At 37.3% G+C, this 17,103-nt stretch overlaps 1 protein-coding gene across 16 annotated transcripts in view; it reads left to right on the top strand.

Annotated features, from left to right (window-relative positions):
- AKAP9 (A-kinase anchoring protein 9) overlaps window positions 1-16,879 on the top strand; it is a 120,529-nt gene extending 103,650 nt beyond the window's left edge. For 12 of the 16 annotated variants that reach the window (XM_074835286.1, XM_074835369.1, XM_074835326.1 and 9 more), the window contains 16 exons: window positions 299-417; window positions 1,211-1,402; window positions 2,248-2,436; window positions 3,094-3,250; window positions 3,942-4,161; window positions 5,202-5,352; window positions 6,243-6,911; window positions 8,656-8,858; window positions 9,753-9,861; window positions 10,704-10,889; window positions 11,447-11,647; window positions 12,053-12,285; window positions 13,285-13,370; window positions 14,158-14,233; window positions 15,490-15,629; window positions 16,305-16,879. In XM_074835286.1, coding sequence (XP_074691387.1) covers window positions 299-417; window positions 1,211-1,402; window positions 2,248-2,436; window positions 3,094-3,250; window positions 3,942-4,161; window positions 5,202-5,352; window positions 6,243-6,911; window positions 8,656-8,858; window positions 9,753-9,861; window positions 10,704-10,889; window positions 11,447-11,647; window positions 12,053-12,285; window positions 13,285-13,370; window positions 14,158-14,233; window positions 15,490-15,629; window positions 16,305-16,348 — 2,975 coding nt within the window. In that variant the 3' untranslated portion in view covers window positions 16,349-16,879. The remainder of the gene's footprint in view (window positions 1-298; window positions 418-1,210; window positions 1,403-2,247; window positions 2,437-3,093; window positions 3,251-3,941; window positions 4,162-5,201; window positions 5,353-6,242; window positions 6,912-8,655; window positions 8,859-9,752; window positions 9,862-10,703; window positions 10,890-11,446; window positions 11,648-12,052; window positions 12,286-13,284; window positions 13,371-14,157; window positions 14,234-15,489; window positions 15,630-16,304) is intronic. The other 4 variants (XM_074835317.1, XM_074835351.1, XM_074835300.1 and 1 more) reach the window with 1 other exon arrangement.
- Window positions 16,880-17,103: the final 224 nt, after the last annotated feature.

Consider the following 17,103-nt stretch of genomic DNA (forward strand, 5'->3'; position numbering starts at 1 on the left):
AGGCAAAGGCTAGGCTTATTTAGGGGAGGTCTTTTGGCAGAAGTGTTTGAGCAAGTAGTTGTTTCTTTTTTATAACTAAACTAGTATTTTTAAGTTTAGGGTTTTTTAGTTTTGTTTTGCTGTTACTGCTTTGAAACTGAAAAAGAAAAACTATAAAACAGGTAATGTTCAGGCTTAGAATCAACTCTGGTGACATGCAACTTCCTGTTACAACAACAGACAAAAATACTTTTTTGATGCTTGTTCTTCAAAGTTTCACAGTAATCCAGCTTTCATGTTTTCTCTCCTTTTATTTTAGACTCCAGTTCAGACTGGAGTCAAGGAATGTATCTTGCTCAGACCCAGGGATCTGACATGATATCTGAAGGAATAGATGAAGGTGAAACTTCAACAGATTTACTTCCAAAAAAGATTAAGGTAAAATATAACTGATCATTTTTATTATGGAACAAGAGTGATACTACTAAAAGCTTAGATTAACTGCTGCTTAATTAGTGAAAAGAAGGCCATTTAGATAAGGTTAAGGTGTCAGCTATTTTAATGAATTTTAAAATACTTCTGATAAATGATGTGCATTTTTGCATGTTAAATTAGGATAAATACAAGTTTTGTAACTGTAGGCTTGTTCTGTTATGATTATGAAAAATATAACTACTGTTAATTATCATTTATTGTAGTTATTGTATATTAATGATAATGTTATGATCATGTATTACACAATTTTATAGATTCTGTTATAGGTGTAGAGTAGTATTTGTATTATGAAAGTAAACAAATGTGTTTATTATAAACATAAGGGTATCATGCTTTTAATTACATTTAAAAAAAAAAAAAAAAAAGCAAAGTCCTAGCTTAATAGTAATTTCAAAAAGTGAATTGCAAAACTCACTTGGAAGCTTTCCAGGACTTTGTTTTTAAAATGTTGGTGTCCATCAGCAACCATTTTAAAATTTGAGTATTGATTTGACAGATGAACTTTGGGAAATTTCATTGAAACTGAGGAAAAATACACCTATTTAATAAGTTCTGCTGTTCGGCAGATGTAAAGAACTGGGTGACACTTCTGTCTTTGATAAGAGGCAGCATAAATAGTTTCCTTCTGCTGATCAATTTAGAAGTACCAGTATTCCAGTATGTATGAAGTAAGATTGTTGTTGTTGTTGTTATTATTATAACTGGCATTACTGATTTCTTTTTTTATTTATTGTAGGGTTTGCTGAGAGCAGTTCATCATGAAGGCATACAGGTGCTGTCTCTCACTGAATTTCCATATGGTGAAAGAGAGATGCCACCTCTTAAGCAAGAGCCAGAATCTTGGCTTGAGGAAAGGAAAGCTTTTCTAAGCACCATTTCATCTTTGAAAGACCTGATTGCAAAAATGCAACTTCATAGAGAAGCTGAGGTATAAATAATGTCATAAATTCTAACTAAATTTTTTAAAAATTATGATAACTTTATAAGCCACATTCACAATTCAGGTATAAATGCTCTAAATATGCTGCTACAAGGCAAAAGATTTCAAAAATCCACAGTAAAACTGTATGTCTCACTTTCTGGTAATAAATTGTATCTTAAATTACAGCCTGCATTTTTTTCTTCTGGGGATTGATAGCTTTTGACTGTATAGATTCAACTTTTAAAAATAATTCTATTTTGAGAGCGTGTTTCCAGTAGGAGTTAAAGTAGATTTTTAATGTTGTTACTTATTGGTGTAGTAGAATTGGATGCTATTAAAAAGATACTGTAGTGAGAGAAAAGAGGGAAAATTGTTCAAAATATAACCCAATATTAATCAGTAATCTGTTAAAATTTATTGGGACTTGCCTAGTTACCCCAATTAGATTTTTGGATATATGTAGGCAGTTTTGATTACTTCTGCATTTCCTTCAGCATGAGAAGCAGGGGGATTAACTTTATATCATTTTAAAAATAAATCTTCTTCATACACAATATCTGCACACTACCACATAGCTCTGTGAGAGTCTAGGAACATACATGTAACATCATAAAAATTAAAAGGATAGTGTGATACAGTAACAAATAATGACTACATGGGGCTAAGTTTTCAGTTACAAAAAGCTAAATTGCTTCCATCTAAAACACAGATAAAAGTTGAATGTTACATAGCTATTGAGTAAGAAAAGCTCAATATTCCACTGTAAACACACACTTTACATAAAATGATAATGACCATTCTTGATGTAATCTTTGAATCCTGGTGTTTAAATTGTTTTTATACCACTGTAGATTTATGCAAGTGCTGAATCTCCTGAAGGTGTCTCAGACTGGCGAGGAGAACTTCTGCGTGCTATTCAACAGCTTTTTGTGAGAGAACAAAATGTTCTTCTTGCTGCGTTTCAAACTGAACTTGCAGAACTGGGTACAAGAGATGCAGTGATATTGATGAATCAGTTAGAGCACAGACTGCAAGAGCAGGTAATATAAAACATACTTTAGTCAAAGTCTGTTTGTTTACATTAGAATTTAATTTTGATTGTATAAATCCATTTAAAATTATATTTATTGATAGTAGTTTTGACAGTCTAAGGGTGAAAACGAGTAAGACTTGTAGGAAGAAGAAGTGTCTTTAAAAAGAAAAACTGATGTGATATGGGAAAGAGATTTTTGGGTGTGCAAACGATAGAAAAAATACAGCCTTCGGAGGTCAATATGAGTTAAACACAGTTGTCCTGAGCTTGATTTCATTAAGTTAATTAGAATTACGTTACACTGTCTAAGAGAAAACGTAGCTTGTATATATGAAGCAAGTTGTAAGAAGAGGAAGTGATAAGGCTGCTGTGGGACAGAGAGAGGTCAGTTATTGCTTCTGGAACATGGAAAGATTAGTGAGAAAAATTACAATTTTCCATAAAACAAATAACTCTTTTGATTCTATAATTTTGATGCCTAGTATAAAAACAAAAAAATAACAAGCAGTTCTTCCCAATATTATAATACTGACTTAATTATGACTTAATTGAAAATGTTTTGAATATATATGCACTGTGAATATATAAGTAAATGTAATACCCACACCATAAGTATTCTAATAAAATCTGGAGTTTTACTTTTAAATGTTTCTAATGCTAATAGGCTACTAACCAGAGAGCAGCAATGGACTGTGTACAGAATGCAGACAGAAGAAGTTTGCTGATGGAGATTCAAGTTTTACATGCTCAGATCAACAGTAAGAAAAATAATCCAAAGAGAGAACAAGAGTTTGATTCAAAAAGCCAAGGTGACTTCCCTGGTAATGTCTATTTCCAAATGCTTTCATGGCAGTGCTCATAACGTAGATGAAGAAAAGCTGACTTTCTTTGCTCTCTGATTTTGATACTCATGTTCTGAGTGTGCATTTTTCAACTTACTGGGCTAATTTTGCAAAAATTAGGATATAGTCTGTGTTCTTATGACTTGTATCAAATTGAAAGTGATACAAAGTATTTTGAGGTTCTATTTAAAGGTTATTTTCCATGTATGCACTTCACTGTTTAGGTTCAACAGCTTTGAAATTACCTGTTGGATAGTCAGTCATAATGAGTAAACTAAGAAGTAATTAGAATGAACAACAAAAAGTTCAGAGAACAGGTATACTTTAAGTAAATGCTCACTGTGAGTGTTTTGTCACAAAAACTTGGTCACAAGTATACATACATACCTAACTTCAATTATGTTAGTCATAATCCAAATGATATATATTTATATGGTTGTGTACATAGCCTTTTAAAGAGGTTTAAGAGTTGAAGTGATTTCTTAGAAAGTATGAAAGGTATTCCAGTATAAAAGGCATGGTTTTGCTTTCATTCCACTATTGAAAGAATACATTATTTTAAAATATCACTCTTAGTAATAGCCTTGTGGTCTCTGTGCTAGGGGAAACTTTACCCAAATAGTGTTGTTTGTTTACTAAGTAATTTCCATATTAATGGTACTCTCATTAGAAATGCTGGAGTATAATATGCAGCAGAAGCAGTCACAGATACTGGAGATGCAAGTGGAGCTCCGCAGTATGAAGGACAGAGCAGCTGAGCTTCAGGAACAGCTGAATTCAGAGAGAATGATGGGTGCTGAGCTGAAGAATGAACTTGCACAAGCCAAACTGGAGCTCGAAGCAACCCTTAAAGCACAGCACAAGCACTTCAAGGACCTAGAAACCATCAGGTGTGGCTTTCAGTGCCAAACTTCCTGTGTTGACAGTGAAGATGATCTTTTCTATGTTGTCTCAAATCATAATACTAATTTTATTAAGGAAGTTGATCTCATGTAATGTAAATCTTCTCAGTTTTTCTGTAAAACGTATCTGACAAAAACCAGACTTCTGTTCCATTTGACAAAAAATGTAATTCTATAGATTAAGAAGATCTGATCCATAGTTTGATTTAATGATTTATTAATATCAAGTTTCTTCTTAAATTTTGACACATTAGACTACCGTATACCAGCTAATAAGTGTACCATATTTATTAAAGGTTTTTCTGCTTCTAAAACTGAACATGGAGAGAAAAACCTGCAGAGTTAAGGTGACTTTGCAAGTACTTCTGTATGAAATTCTATAACTTCTAAGTGTTGCTTTGGTCAACAGCAGAGGTAACAGGCCAAATATTTGGCACTCAAGAAACCCATTGTTATTTATACCTTTACCAGAGAGACATGCCCATGTGCGGTATCTTAATGTTCAGCTCAGAGATAACAAACTAAGACAAGATTTTAAATTGGTATTACTTTATAGATTATCTTACAGCCTTTACAGACCACCAGGAGCAAGATTCTTTTGCAAATTGATAGAGAATTGATTTACAAAAAAATTAAAATTCAGGGCACAGATTCTTTTTTTTCCCCCCCAAGATAGATTTTTTCCTTTGAGACATATGGCAGCAAAATGTATTTCCCCTGCATTTTTTCAGATTTTGGCCAGTGATGACTGAATTCAGTTGAACACTAGCTGCCTCTGAGCCACCAATTAATAAAAAATGACAGCTACAAATTTAGCAGGATGGACTCATTTTCTGTCATTTTTGAGCTATGCAGCTCTTTATTTTTATTTTTGAGTTAGGCTTGTTTTTCTAAATAGGCTTTTCACTGTTACTCTACTACACAAGCAGTGTTTTCAGTGCACAAGATGAAATAAATATCAAGTAACTGATGTTGCTGTTAGGATTAGAGCCATTGTCTAATATAAAGGTTGCCCATTTCTCTTTTAGGACTGAAGTTAAAGAAAAAGCAGCTGAGCTAGATATTCTCAAGGATACAATGGCCAGTGAACAGAAAAAATCAAGAGAGCTACAGTGGGCTTTGGAAAAGGAAAAAGCTAAAATGGAACGCAGTGAGGAAAGAGGAAGAGAAGAGCTTGAGGTATTCCATAATCCCAAATGACCTGGAACATCAAGGAGCACGCAAATATTCTTTTGGTTAACGTTTCATCTCAGCTTACATTTCTGTCCAATGTGTGCTCCATGGGTGTCTTCAACAGCAGTGTTATGTCATCTGGAGCTGAAGAATGATGTATAGAAGCTGCGTGGCAAAGAAAGAAAAAGGCCTGATGCAAATTCTATTGAAATCAATAGTAACTTTACAGCTGCACTTTTCAGGGCTAAGATGAAAAGATTCTAATTTGTATAATAGCCATCAGATATTCAAGGAGACAGGATACTGCTAACATGGCTACACCTAGCCCCCATCACAACCTGACTCATGAAAGATAGGATTTATTATTTAAGGAGATACATTGTTTGTCACCATTTTAAAAGCAGTTTCGCCTCATGAAAACCAAACTAGCAAGTTTACTTTAGGAGAAAATGCATTAGTAGCTTCCTTGGTACCTCTGCAGTATCTGATATAGTGAGAGAGAGAGCAGGTATCCTAGTACAAGTATTGAGACAAAAAAGCAGTCACTTTAACAGCACAGATTTATTTACATCTTGAAATCTTAACTTGCAAAACTACTTCCACAGTTTTAGACAGGTAAAGCAGCTAGTTATCTTCAACTTCAGAACTACAGCTGTTTGTATCTCATTAAAAAGTAAATGTTACAAATACTCTTTTATGAGATGATCTGATTTTAGAATAGACACCTGTAATATCAGATGTAACTGCAGCATTCAGAGTATTGTCACATTAATTGTGAATAGCAAAATATGTTAAAAGTAACGTGTAGAGGTAGCATATTTGTGATTTGCAGAAGGTAATGGGAAGTATAGACAAATGGTTTTAATCAGTTCTTTTCTTCTGTTTTCTTATGGAAGGATTTAAAATTTTCACTTGAAGATCAAAAGCAAAAGAACTTACAGTTAACTAAACTTTTGGAGCAAGAGAAACAGCTGTCAACTGATCTGCAACAGAAAATTGAATCCCAAGAAGCCCTCAGTGCTGCCCAGCTGTCACGTGAACGAGGCCGTAATTCTGAGTTGCAGGTGCTTCTTGAATCAGAGAAGGTTCGAGCTCTCGAAATAAGCAGTGCCCTTGAAAGGGAAAAAGAGCTATGTGCTCAGCTTCAAAGTGCTGAAGATAAGGGACAAGCTGGAACACCTAATCCATCAGAGGAATTACTTAAAGAGCTACAGAAACAAATGGATGAAAAGCATGACCGTATAGTGGAGTTAGTAAGTGAGATGGAGAAGTATAAACTGGAATCTGTGCAAGTGAGACAGCAAATGGAAAAAGAAAGGCAGATCCAGAGGAAAGCATTACAAGCAGAACAGGATGCTAACATAACAGCACAGAAGAAACTCCATGAACTGGAGTCCAAAGTAGAAGACCTTCAGTGGCAACTTGGAGAAAAGAAGCAAGAAGTTCATAAATTAGGGAATGAAACAAAGAAGTTGCAGGAAATAATCCAAGAACTACAGAAGAAAGAGCAGGAGAATGAAGGAAGAAGAGAAGCCGAAAGGACACCAAGCCACAATCCAAATGAGGTACAGTAGGACAGAGAGCAATGTGTAATACTGAACTGTGCAATTTAGCTTTTAATTCTTTTGTTCGGTTAGCATTGTGTGTCACTGTGCCTTTATTCACTCTATAAAATAGCCTGCAGATTGCAAAATACGGGCACCAGAGAAAGGGAAAGGGGAAGCATTCCAGTTCTGCTACCTAAAACTATTCACACACATCATCTGAGAATGAAGCTGTAGAAGTGTAAGGAGGAGCATGAGCAGGAGAAATGCATCTGAATGTATACACACACTTTGTGTCTCAGTATAGGAGGAGAATATTCCCTGCACCCAGTTGCAGGAATGAGCTATTGCTACTCAGGAATGCTCCAGGTCAGTGCTCTTAATCTTTAGTTCATAAACCGCAAGTGGTCTTTGAAACATTTAAAAGTGATCTCCCAACAACTTCAGTAATTAAATGAGTAAGTAATCAAATAAGCATATGCATGAATATGTATATGTTAGCAAACATAGCAAACAAAATAGAAGGAAGAAATCAAGGTAAAAAATTAATTTAAGAATTTAGCCTATTTTTAGGTGAATGAAAGTTGGAACTGCTGTTGCCTGTAAATTTTTCTCTGATAAAAGCTTTGGAAAGTTTTAAAATTATTTTGAAATTACTTTTAAAACTCTTTAGAAAGTTCCCTGTAGGAGATAAATGGCATGCTGGGTGACTGATCTGTGGATAGTCCCAGAGAGCATTGACAGGACACTTGCCTCTTTGCTGACCATGTTTTTGCCCATCATGCCATCATTCTATGCTTTTTGGCAGCTGTCTGTGGAGCCAGGAAGGAAATTTTTCTCTTCATCCAAGTTGGCTGCTGGTTTTAATCTTCTGAAGCATTGGAAACTACCCACAGCTAGAGGCAGGATGTTGAGTGTATTGATAACTGTGATAGCATCAGTCTTCCTGCCACGCTCAGTTTGTGCACCTTGCTCTTCTGCTCAGAGGTAACTGCCAGCACTGCGGTCAACAGAGAATCTTCCCTTGGATCAGGTTGGCAGTGGCTGTGTTGGGGCTTTCTTCCCTCCTCAGCAGCAGACAGTATGATCCACTTTCTAGGATCTGCCTGGAGTTTCAAATAATGAATCACCTGCTGCTTCCTGTGACAACACCCTGCTTTTTTTCATTGGTACCACACCATGGTCAAATATCCAAAGGCACAGCTGTAGACTCAGGTTTCCTTGGCAGGGCTAGCAGTTCTTCCATGGCCAGTGTCGGAGGGGTGTTAGTGAGGGTGAGGAGCACACGTTCAGGGCATTGTTTTACCCGTGGCAGCATCAGTGGTATGGTTGCCTGTGGCTGGGGACTGACCTCTGTGACCATGGTGGGCTTTTCCAGTCCTGTTCCTCTGACTATGAATTGGTCACTGGAACATGTGGGCACGGTTGCCCTAATTCCATGCAGAACTGGTAAAGGAGCTGCTGGCAGAAGAAACAGAAAGTCTTGGTGGCTTCCTGCCAGCTGAGTTTGTTGAATGGATTCACACTGTAGCTGCATGATCACTAGATCTTAGTCAAGAGAGGTGTCACACTATACCATTCACAAATAATAGTTTAGTGGTACACTACAACAGTACTGTGGTCGCACTAAACTCCTTTCTGTGTCAGAATTGTTTGTTCATCAATTTCTGGGTGTGTTCCAGAATCAAATGTTTCCATTTTAAAACACTGGACCGCATGCATTCTATATATATATATATATATAAAAATACATATTTATATACAGACTGCCTGGGATACACCTAATGACAGAACAAGAAATTGGGTTCTCCAGCAAAAAATGGAAGGAGCTGAGACAAATGAATCAACCTACCCCACGCTGACAGGAGGAGATCTCTCTGCTGCTACTGAAATTCTGGAGAATGTCAGACAAAAGCTGCAAAATGCATCTCCAAAGCTGAAGCAGCTGGCTCGGAAAGCTGCTAGCAGGTTAGACCAGTCTTCAGCTACTTGGCTTTGTTAATAGAAACTGGCAAGCTAATATGTTGGATTTTAATCATAATTCAGAGACTGCAGGCCTAACTGATTTTGCGGTGGTTCTAGTTTTATAGTGTATGCCATTACTTGAGATGTGCTGATGTAAGACAGGATCACAGAGTATCAATTACTGCACTAAATCTTACATGTTTAATATGGTCTTTTTTATAAGTTACAGCAAAATTGTCTCTTTTTTCTCTGAAAAGTGGTAAGATTTATTTGGGTATGGTGTAGGTAGATCATTTAAAAACAATTTAGTATTTAAATATTCACTGTATAAGGGGACGAATATAGGCATTATTGCTATGGATCCTCCCCCTTGCTTTGCCCAGAAAATAATTAATATTTTATGGTCAAGTGAAACTGATCTTGATTCTTATTTTCTCAGGTTACTATCTCCTTAAGAAAAAAAAAAAAATAGCATGGTACCAGGTCCATGGGAGGTTTGAATCTGTTTTTATTTTGCTGTGATGGTGATTTAATATTAAACATTCATTCTGAAACATTTGGGCAAATCAGGATGCATTATATCTTGAAAATATCCTAAGATTTTGCTCACACCGATTCAGCAAACTTGTGGGAGACAGAACCACATTTTTAGATGTGCTTCATGTAGAACATCCTTTTCTCAAAATTAATGGAAGGTGCTCTATGCAAGTTCTTTCTCAAATCGAGCCAATTTTGTTTAGAGTCACTGAGCAGTCTTGAAAATGTTGCCATATGTTCAGTAACTATGCTGAAGTGAATTGCTGAAGTCCCAGTGTGTGTGGATCGATGGAAAGTCATATCAGACTGGCTGGGGGCATCAGACTATACCTGCTGTTGAAACTGTCACTTTTGTTTCAGATTACAGTTTGAAACAGCAGATGATCAAGACTTCATTGCAATACAAAATGCTATTGAAGAAGCTATTTCAGAGCTGCAAAAACTCCCCGGATTGTCCTATCTGGACGAGGTGAGAGTGCAATGTTGTAACTTTGGTGGGAGAGTTTGGATGATGAGCTGTGAGCAGAAACCAGCAAGAGTTGTTAAGTCTGTAATTATCCAGGTCAATACTTCATAGAGGAAAATCTGCTCCAGTGAGTGTTCTGATTTGCAGTTGGTGAATTGTAAAAACCTGTTTCCTTTTATTTTTTCAATTTTAATGATCTTAAAAGTGAATTTTCAACTTTCAAATTAAAACTTTTCTAGTTTAGTTATAAATTTTTGAATCTCATGGCTAGATATTGTCCTGTAACTGAGGAAACTTTGCTCAGTACTTCCCAATATTAAAATCAGCATTTAATATTTACTATATTGTGTTGATAAGACACATTTACTTAAACTGCCCTGTATTTACCAAAGGAAAGGCAGTTGAAGATGGAGTAGTGTGCACCTGTGTAAAAAATGAAATGAGGTAATCTGTTACAAAGAATTCAGTAATACTTGATTTTAACTGAGCTTGGCTAGATCTTACCTGCATTTTAGGCAAGTGTTTTCAACATGACTTGAAAAAAGCTTTGAGGCTTTTCTTTTCCTCTAAGTTACATAAATCTAAACAGAGTAGAAAAGCTTTGCAAATTGTTATAGCCTGGTACAGTTGAGCTTGCATGAAAATTCTGCTGTGATATATAGGATAAGCATAGAAGAGAAAGTCGTATTAATCTATAGTTTACAGGTACACTTATGTTTTCTTTATATAAGTTATTATGAAGTTATTGTCATTACCTACAAAAGTTTTTTACTGTAAGCAAGTTATTTTCAAGTTGATGACTTGGATGTAATACAAGTTGTGTTTGATTTCCTTCTTGTTTCTAGGTGAAGCTAGTGCTACCACCAGGGACTCCATCTAGCTCATTGACTGAGAGGCTGCTGAGACAAAATGCTGAGCTGACAGGCTTTGTCAGCAGACTGAGCGAAGAAAAGAATAATTTGAGGAATGCTGTTATGAAACTGGAGGAAGAACTGAGAAGATACCAGCACAGGCAACCTTCTGGAGACTATGTATGTCTTTAGTGGTGCTGATATAATGATGTATATATAGGCATAAAAGCATCATTCTTTGTCCTAGTCACCTAAATGGGAGTGATCAAACTGTCTGTCTGTCTTGGCTTCCCTCTGCAGAGTAAATGGGTGTGAGTTATTCTTGTCCTTTGGTCAGTATATCTGGACTCACTCTGTTCACTGTAAACTTTGTGATTTTACTCATCTTCTTTTTGTTAACTGCTCTTTTCTTTTAAATTCCATGTGCTTCTCTTTTTGATCCGTATCTCATCACCATGATGAGTAGCAGATAGCTCCAGGTAGCTTCATGATCATGAAGCTAGTATGATGCGGTGAGGGGGATTTTTTTTTGGAGAAGCTGTATTTTTCTAGGACGTTGATCAGGCTCCTAAACTCACTGTCTCTGAGGTGTTAGGATGCAGGAGTGGCCTCAAATCCAACCAGTGGGTAGTTTTTCTCATTAATTTTATGAGTTCTCCACCACACTAATGTCTAGAATGACACAGCTCAAGCTTTTCCAAACTGTGTGGTTCAAACTCAGTTTCTTTTGTCTTCAGTCTTCTAGACACTCATCGGATGTTGGAGCTAATATCGATACTCTTGTTGCCTCTGAGAAGGAAATTTGGAACAGAGAAAAGCTGTCACTGCAGAAATCTTTGAAACAAGCTGATGCGGAGCTCTCCAAGCTGAGAGCAGAGCTCAGGAGCGAGGCTTTTCTCAGAGAACTGGGATCAGATTCTGAAAATGCTGTTTTAAGGGTAGGAAGACTTTGTTGCCCACATACTAACTACAGCTGCTTTTTTCATTTTGATTTGGACCTATTTTTCATTGTGTTCACTCTGCTTATTTTAAGTAAACAGGTATTTATTCAGTTTTAAAATTTTCATCCTCGGATACCTGACTCTTTAGTTCTTCTCCCCAGGAATGATATGTAAGCACCTATGTTGTCCTTTTGTGTGTGCTCTATTTCTTGCTGCTCAGGTAATCCTCAAATTATGAAGATACATTCAGCAAGTGTGAGCAGTGGTGCAGTCTTCTCCATGATAGCAAGAAATAATCACAAAAATGCTGTGGGAGTACTGATATCAAAAGTCTTGGAACTGTAATCATTCATGGAGCTTATGGGGTCTTTCTTTTTTTTTTTTTTTTTTTTTTTTTTGTAGAGGATTTATGGCAAATACCTACGAGCAGAGAGCTTTCGGAAAGCTCTCATATACCAGAAAAAATATTTGCTGCTGTTACTAGGTGGATTCCAAGAGTGTGAAGAAGCCACGCTGGCCCTCATTGCACGAATGGGTGGACAGCCTTCCTACACAGACCTTGAAATCATCACACATCATTCAAAGGGTTTTACAAGATTTCGCTCTGCAGTCAGAGTGTCCATTGCAATTTCAAGGTAAACTGGAGGAAGTTAGATTTCAAACTGATATGACTGTGCAGTTTAATACATACTTTTCTAGCTCTCTAGTGGAATCTAGAACTGCTCATGTTCCATCCTGTTTAAATTTTTGGTAGTCATGAATATAGTAGATACTGTGTAGAGTGACAGGTTGAGCAGAGCATAGGTAAAATCTGTAATAGGAATAAGCAATCTGATTGTAGTTGAAAAGGACTCTGTATTTGATAATCAAAGATGGATAAAGTCTTAATATTAGGGAAAAAAATTAGCAATTCTAGGCTATGGACTTATTTACAATGGTATTTTCTGCAACTTAATTTCCTTTGAAGGTTAAATTCTTACACGTAAGTATAAAACAGATTTATGAACTAATTTTATCCATCTAGGTAGTTCTTGGAATTCACAAGACTTTAGGTCTCAGACTGAGGATGAATAGGAATAGATGAGGAAGAACAAGTGAAGGTTATTGCTGCATAGTACTGCCATGTTGCTAGCAAACCTTCACAAAGGTTTGAACCCCCAAGCACTTCTGTTTGCTATTGATCTGAGCCTTGTGTGTAGTATAAAATCAAGGAACTATCCATGTCCCTGTTTTAAGTGAAGCGTTTATACATAGCGCTCTGTGGTTACAGTTTTAGGGATGCAACAGTGCAAAAAGTATATTTAGTATGATTTTAAAATGCTGATGCCCTGATGCTTAGGTGCTTGAGCCATTTGCTGTCCACTTGGACTTATGCAGCACCTCTGGAATCACTGGAATTGCAGAGGTGAAGCTGAAAGCAGATTTGGACAAAAGATGGTTTTCTTAGGGATGTGTATAAGGATGTTTTCTACTTGATCTTCAGGTTTTAGATGCCCATCCATTAATTTTACCTGGTGTCCAAGAAGTTCTTATACCTTCTAGAATACAACAAACAGATTATTTTTAGCAGACTATTTCATTTATCCTGAAGTTTGGTTTTTTTGTTGGTTTTTTTTTTTCTATTTGAAATGCAGAATGAAGTTCCTGGTTCGTCGATGGCACAGAGTTACGGGTTCCGGTATATTAAGCATCAATAGGGATGTCTTTAGCCAGAACACAGGTAAAGTGTAGTCCAGTAATGACTGAAAGAATAGTATCCACAAGTCACAACACTGCTTAATGGAGATTGGTTTTAACTTGTATTTTCCTCATGTGGAATGAATGGGGTGCTGTTCCCACTTCCTTTTGCTATAATTGCTTGGATTAACGTATTTCTCAGGTTTCAGGGAGTTTCTGTGCTCAGCACAGACACTAATCTATTTGCTTTCTCTTCAATCTTGTTTGGTCTGTTGTGGGTGGGATTTAAAAAAAAAAAAAGGCAACTTTCCCTATGGAGTGTGTTTGTAAAAACAATTTTAGATACATCCTGTAAGAGATCTGCACCCCCGACTCAGAGAGGGGATGCTGAGGACAGGGATGAACAGAGGAATCGTAGCAACCACAGGATCCCACAGTGACAACAGAGCCTATTGACCAGCCCTCCCTGGCCTTTTTCTCAGAAGAAAAGCCTGTCATTCTTTTGTTATAGCTTAAAGTTTGGGAAAATTGGTTTTTTGTTTGCTTTTTGGTAGGAGCCTAAGGAGAATAGAAGCTTCTTTATTAGTTCCTGGCTATCTAGGTCTGCATTTAAAACCCTGTCCTGCTCAGTCTGTGAGAGTTTTCTCATTAATATCAGCGAGGCCAGGATTTCACCTCTGGTTTTCTCTGAAACAGTCTGAAAGTGGTCTACACTTGTTAAATGCCATTTTTGTGCTATGCAAACAGAAAACTCACATCTGAGATTCCCCGTAAAGTGCAAAAAGTGTTACTTCTTTTAATTTTCAAGACATTGCTTTTTATATTTCTAGGTAATGAATTACGGCCTGATTCATTCTCTGGTGGCATGGATCTTTATGGAGAACAAAGGCATTCCTACAGATCCAGGTCAGACATGGAGTCTCCTAGATCTCCTATAAACTTTCAACATAAGTACATTTTATTTTCGATTATTATTCTTTGTCAGAACACTTGTTTACCTAAATGAATGCATCAGTGCTTACTGCTAAGGTTTGTAATCTTTAACGCCATAATATTTTTTAACTCTTTTTTGTAAGGATACCTAACAAATCATATCTCAGGCCTTCAGTGTGTGTTTACTCATCACCTGATCAAGGCCAAAGCTTGTAGACTTGCTGTCTAATTTATGTCATGTTCCTGGAACTGGTGGTGGATCGCTGGATGGAGCTACCGTTATCTCCATCTGTAGAGTCTAGGCTTTGTAGCCAAGTGAACCTGTCCACCTTTGCAGTTGGCAGCAGAGTGTGGTGTGGAGAGGGGCTGCCTCAGGTGCCCTCAGACGAAGGAAGGGAAAAGCAGGGCCACTCACTGTGGCTGGGAAGGGTCATCTGGTTACTGTGGGCTGCAAGGAATTACCACGGCCTTGTGGCCAGAGCATGAGCTGGTGGAAGCTGCTTGGTAGCTCCGCTGCTTGTTCTTGTTTAAACTGTTTTGGTTGGCTGTAGTAAGCAGTGATACCAGAGGTATTGGTGAATCAGATGCCAGTGAAACCATGTATTTTTCATCAAAGGCAACGTTTTTATGAGCACCGTCAGCCTTTGATGAGTTTATATGGAGTTGTGAGCTCAGATCTTTACCGAATATCAGATTCTAGCCATTTTGTTTTTTCATTTTTATATAAACCACCTCACTGTTTGTAATCTTAGTTTATGGCAACCGTAAGAATTTACATGGAAAAAATGTTTATTCTATTTTAGCCACTCTTGACTTTTACTTATAGAGAGCAACAAAGAGAGTCAGAATCCTGTAAAGATGGCTGTGTACTTATTCACACAAGCTTCTTAATAGAAAAGCAAACTTGAAGCTACCATGGCTTCTGTTGCAGTCTCAGTAGGAATTTGCTGGTCAGTCTTTGTCCCAAAGAAATGCAGCAACAAATCAGGTGCAGTAGAAAGAAAAGGCACTGGGAAAAGGGGTTTCTCTGGGGGAGGCATTATGATGGCTTGGGCGATAAATGGCAGGGAGGTTAAATGGGTGTAATGTGCTAGTTACCACATGGGTAAGTTAAGGGACATGCAGTCAGTAAGGTATCCCTACTTAGAGTATTTTGCTGTGTCTGATGATAACTTTTGTTTTACTTGAAATTCTGCTTTTTGGAAACACCTGTGTTGTTCTGCCCCTAGGTTCCACGGTACACATGCTGATTTAAACCCAGTCTCTTTCGCCTGTTCTCAACTGCAGAACTATGATCCTGAAAGAGCTTTAACAGATTACATCAATCGGCTGGAGGCACTACAAAGGCGACTTGGCAGTGTGCAGTCAGGTAAGGGCACAGGCAGTCCTCCCCATGACTCCTGGGTAGCACAAGGCACAGTTCCAACTTAGAAAGTGTGTGCTGCTTCTCCGAGATATATAACAAACATCTGCGATTTTAAGCATTTCAGCCATAAACAAGAGGCTATTCTGAGTTGTAGCAAAAAGCTCATTAAAAAGGAAATAGTAAAATTCTTTGAAGGGAGACATACAAGTGTGTTTTAATTACAGATTTTGAGTTTATTGGTAACACTTTAACTTTCCCTGATCTCTAATAAATAGGCAGCAAGGATTCAGTTGGAATCTTACTGAGATTTTAAGCTAGGTGGAGAAAAATGTACCCAAAAGACTGAGGAGGAGTACAAGGGGCATTTCTTCTCCTACCACTTCGATTACAGAATTTACAGCCTTTTTGTCCCATAGATGATGGTAATTTTTGTGCTGCAAAAGGAATACATCAAGAAAATTGTCAGATCAGTGGGACATAATTTATCAAACTTGATTTTTGCAGTTACTGTGTTAAAGCCTTACTTCAGCATAAAATCCATCATTTGAGGAAGTTTTGTTCTTAAAAGATTTCCCGTGTAAAATCTTTCACTCTTACTCATCTAAGTAACATGTCATTGGTGAATCCTCATCTACTTATTCCAAGTAATCTTGATGAAAATCTTTCTCCCTCTTACAGCTTCGACTTCATACACTCAGTTGCACGTGGGTATGAGAAGATAATACCCTTTCAACAACTCCATCACTGGCAGTGATGTTCATGGAATGCCTTCTGTAAATCTGTGCTCTTTCTGTGCTTTTGTATAATGTGTATATTGTGGGACCAATATGAACACAGCTAGACGATTGTATACAGTTCCATCCTGGCATACCCATGCAGACTGGGATTTATGTATATAGGCATTTTGTGTTCAGGAAAAAAAACAAAAAAAACCCCAAACAAACCCCACCCCACCATTAAATTACGTGTATATTTGTGGAATGCTAATTTAAATGATTAACTTATGAAGTGTGTATTTATCAAAAGGGTGCAAAGAGGAAACTTGTGTATTAATGAAATTGAGCTCCATTCAGCAAAGTTTACTTGCACTTTTTCTGGCAAGGCTACTGAAGTTACACAACTCTCGTAATATTTGCTACTGGCAGCGCAGACAGAATATCACTTGTAGAGACCTATTTTTGTAATGGTAGAAGTTTTGAATTTTATGGGTATTTTGTCAAAGTACTGAAATAAAGATGACTTCATGCTTTTAACTGTGTTCAGGAACCACTCCCTTACTCACACTGAAAAGGTTGCTCCTACCTGTGCTGCTCATGGTGGCTGCAGCATTACTTTTTACAGATTCCAAAAGGTTGCTACTACTGAGAAGAGAGGGCAGGTACAGGCCAGGTTTGTGAAGACCCTGGTCACCTCTGACAGGGCTGGAAGGGAAGCTACTGCACTCCTTCAGGTGCTGTGACTGATCCAAACACAAGGT

The sequence above is a fragment of the Strix aluco genome, chromosome 1 (genome assembly GCF_031877795.1).
Source record: "Strix aluco isolate bStrAlu1 chromosome 1, bStrAlu1.hap1, whole genome shotgun sequence".
Classification (NCBI taxonomy): Eukaryota; Metazoa; Chordata; class Aves; order Strigiformes; family Strigidae; genus Strix; species Strix aluco.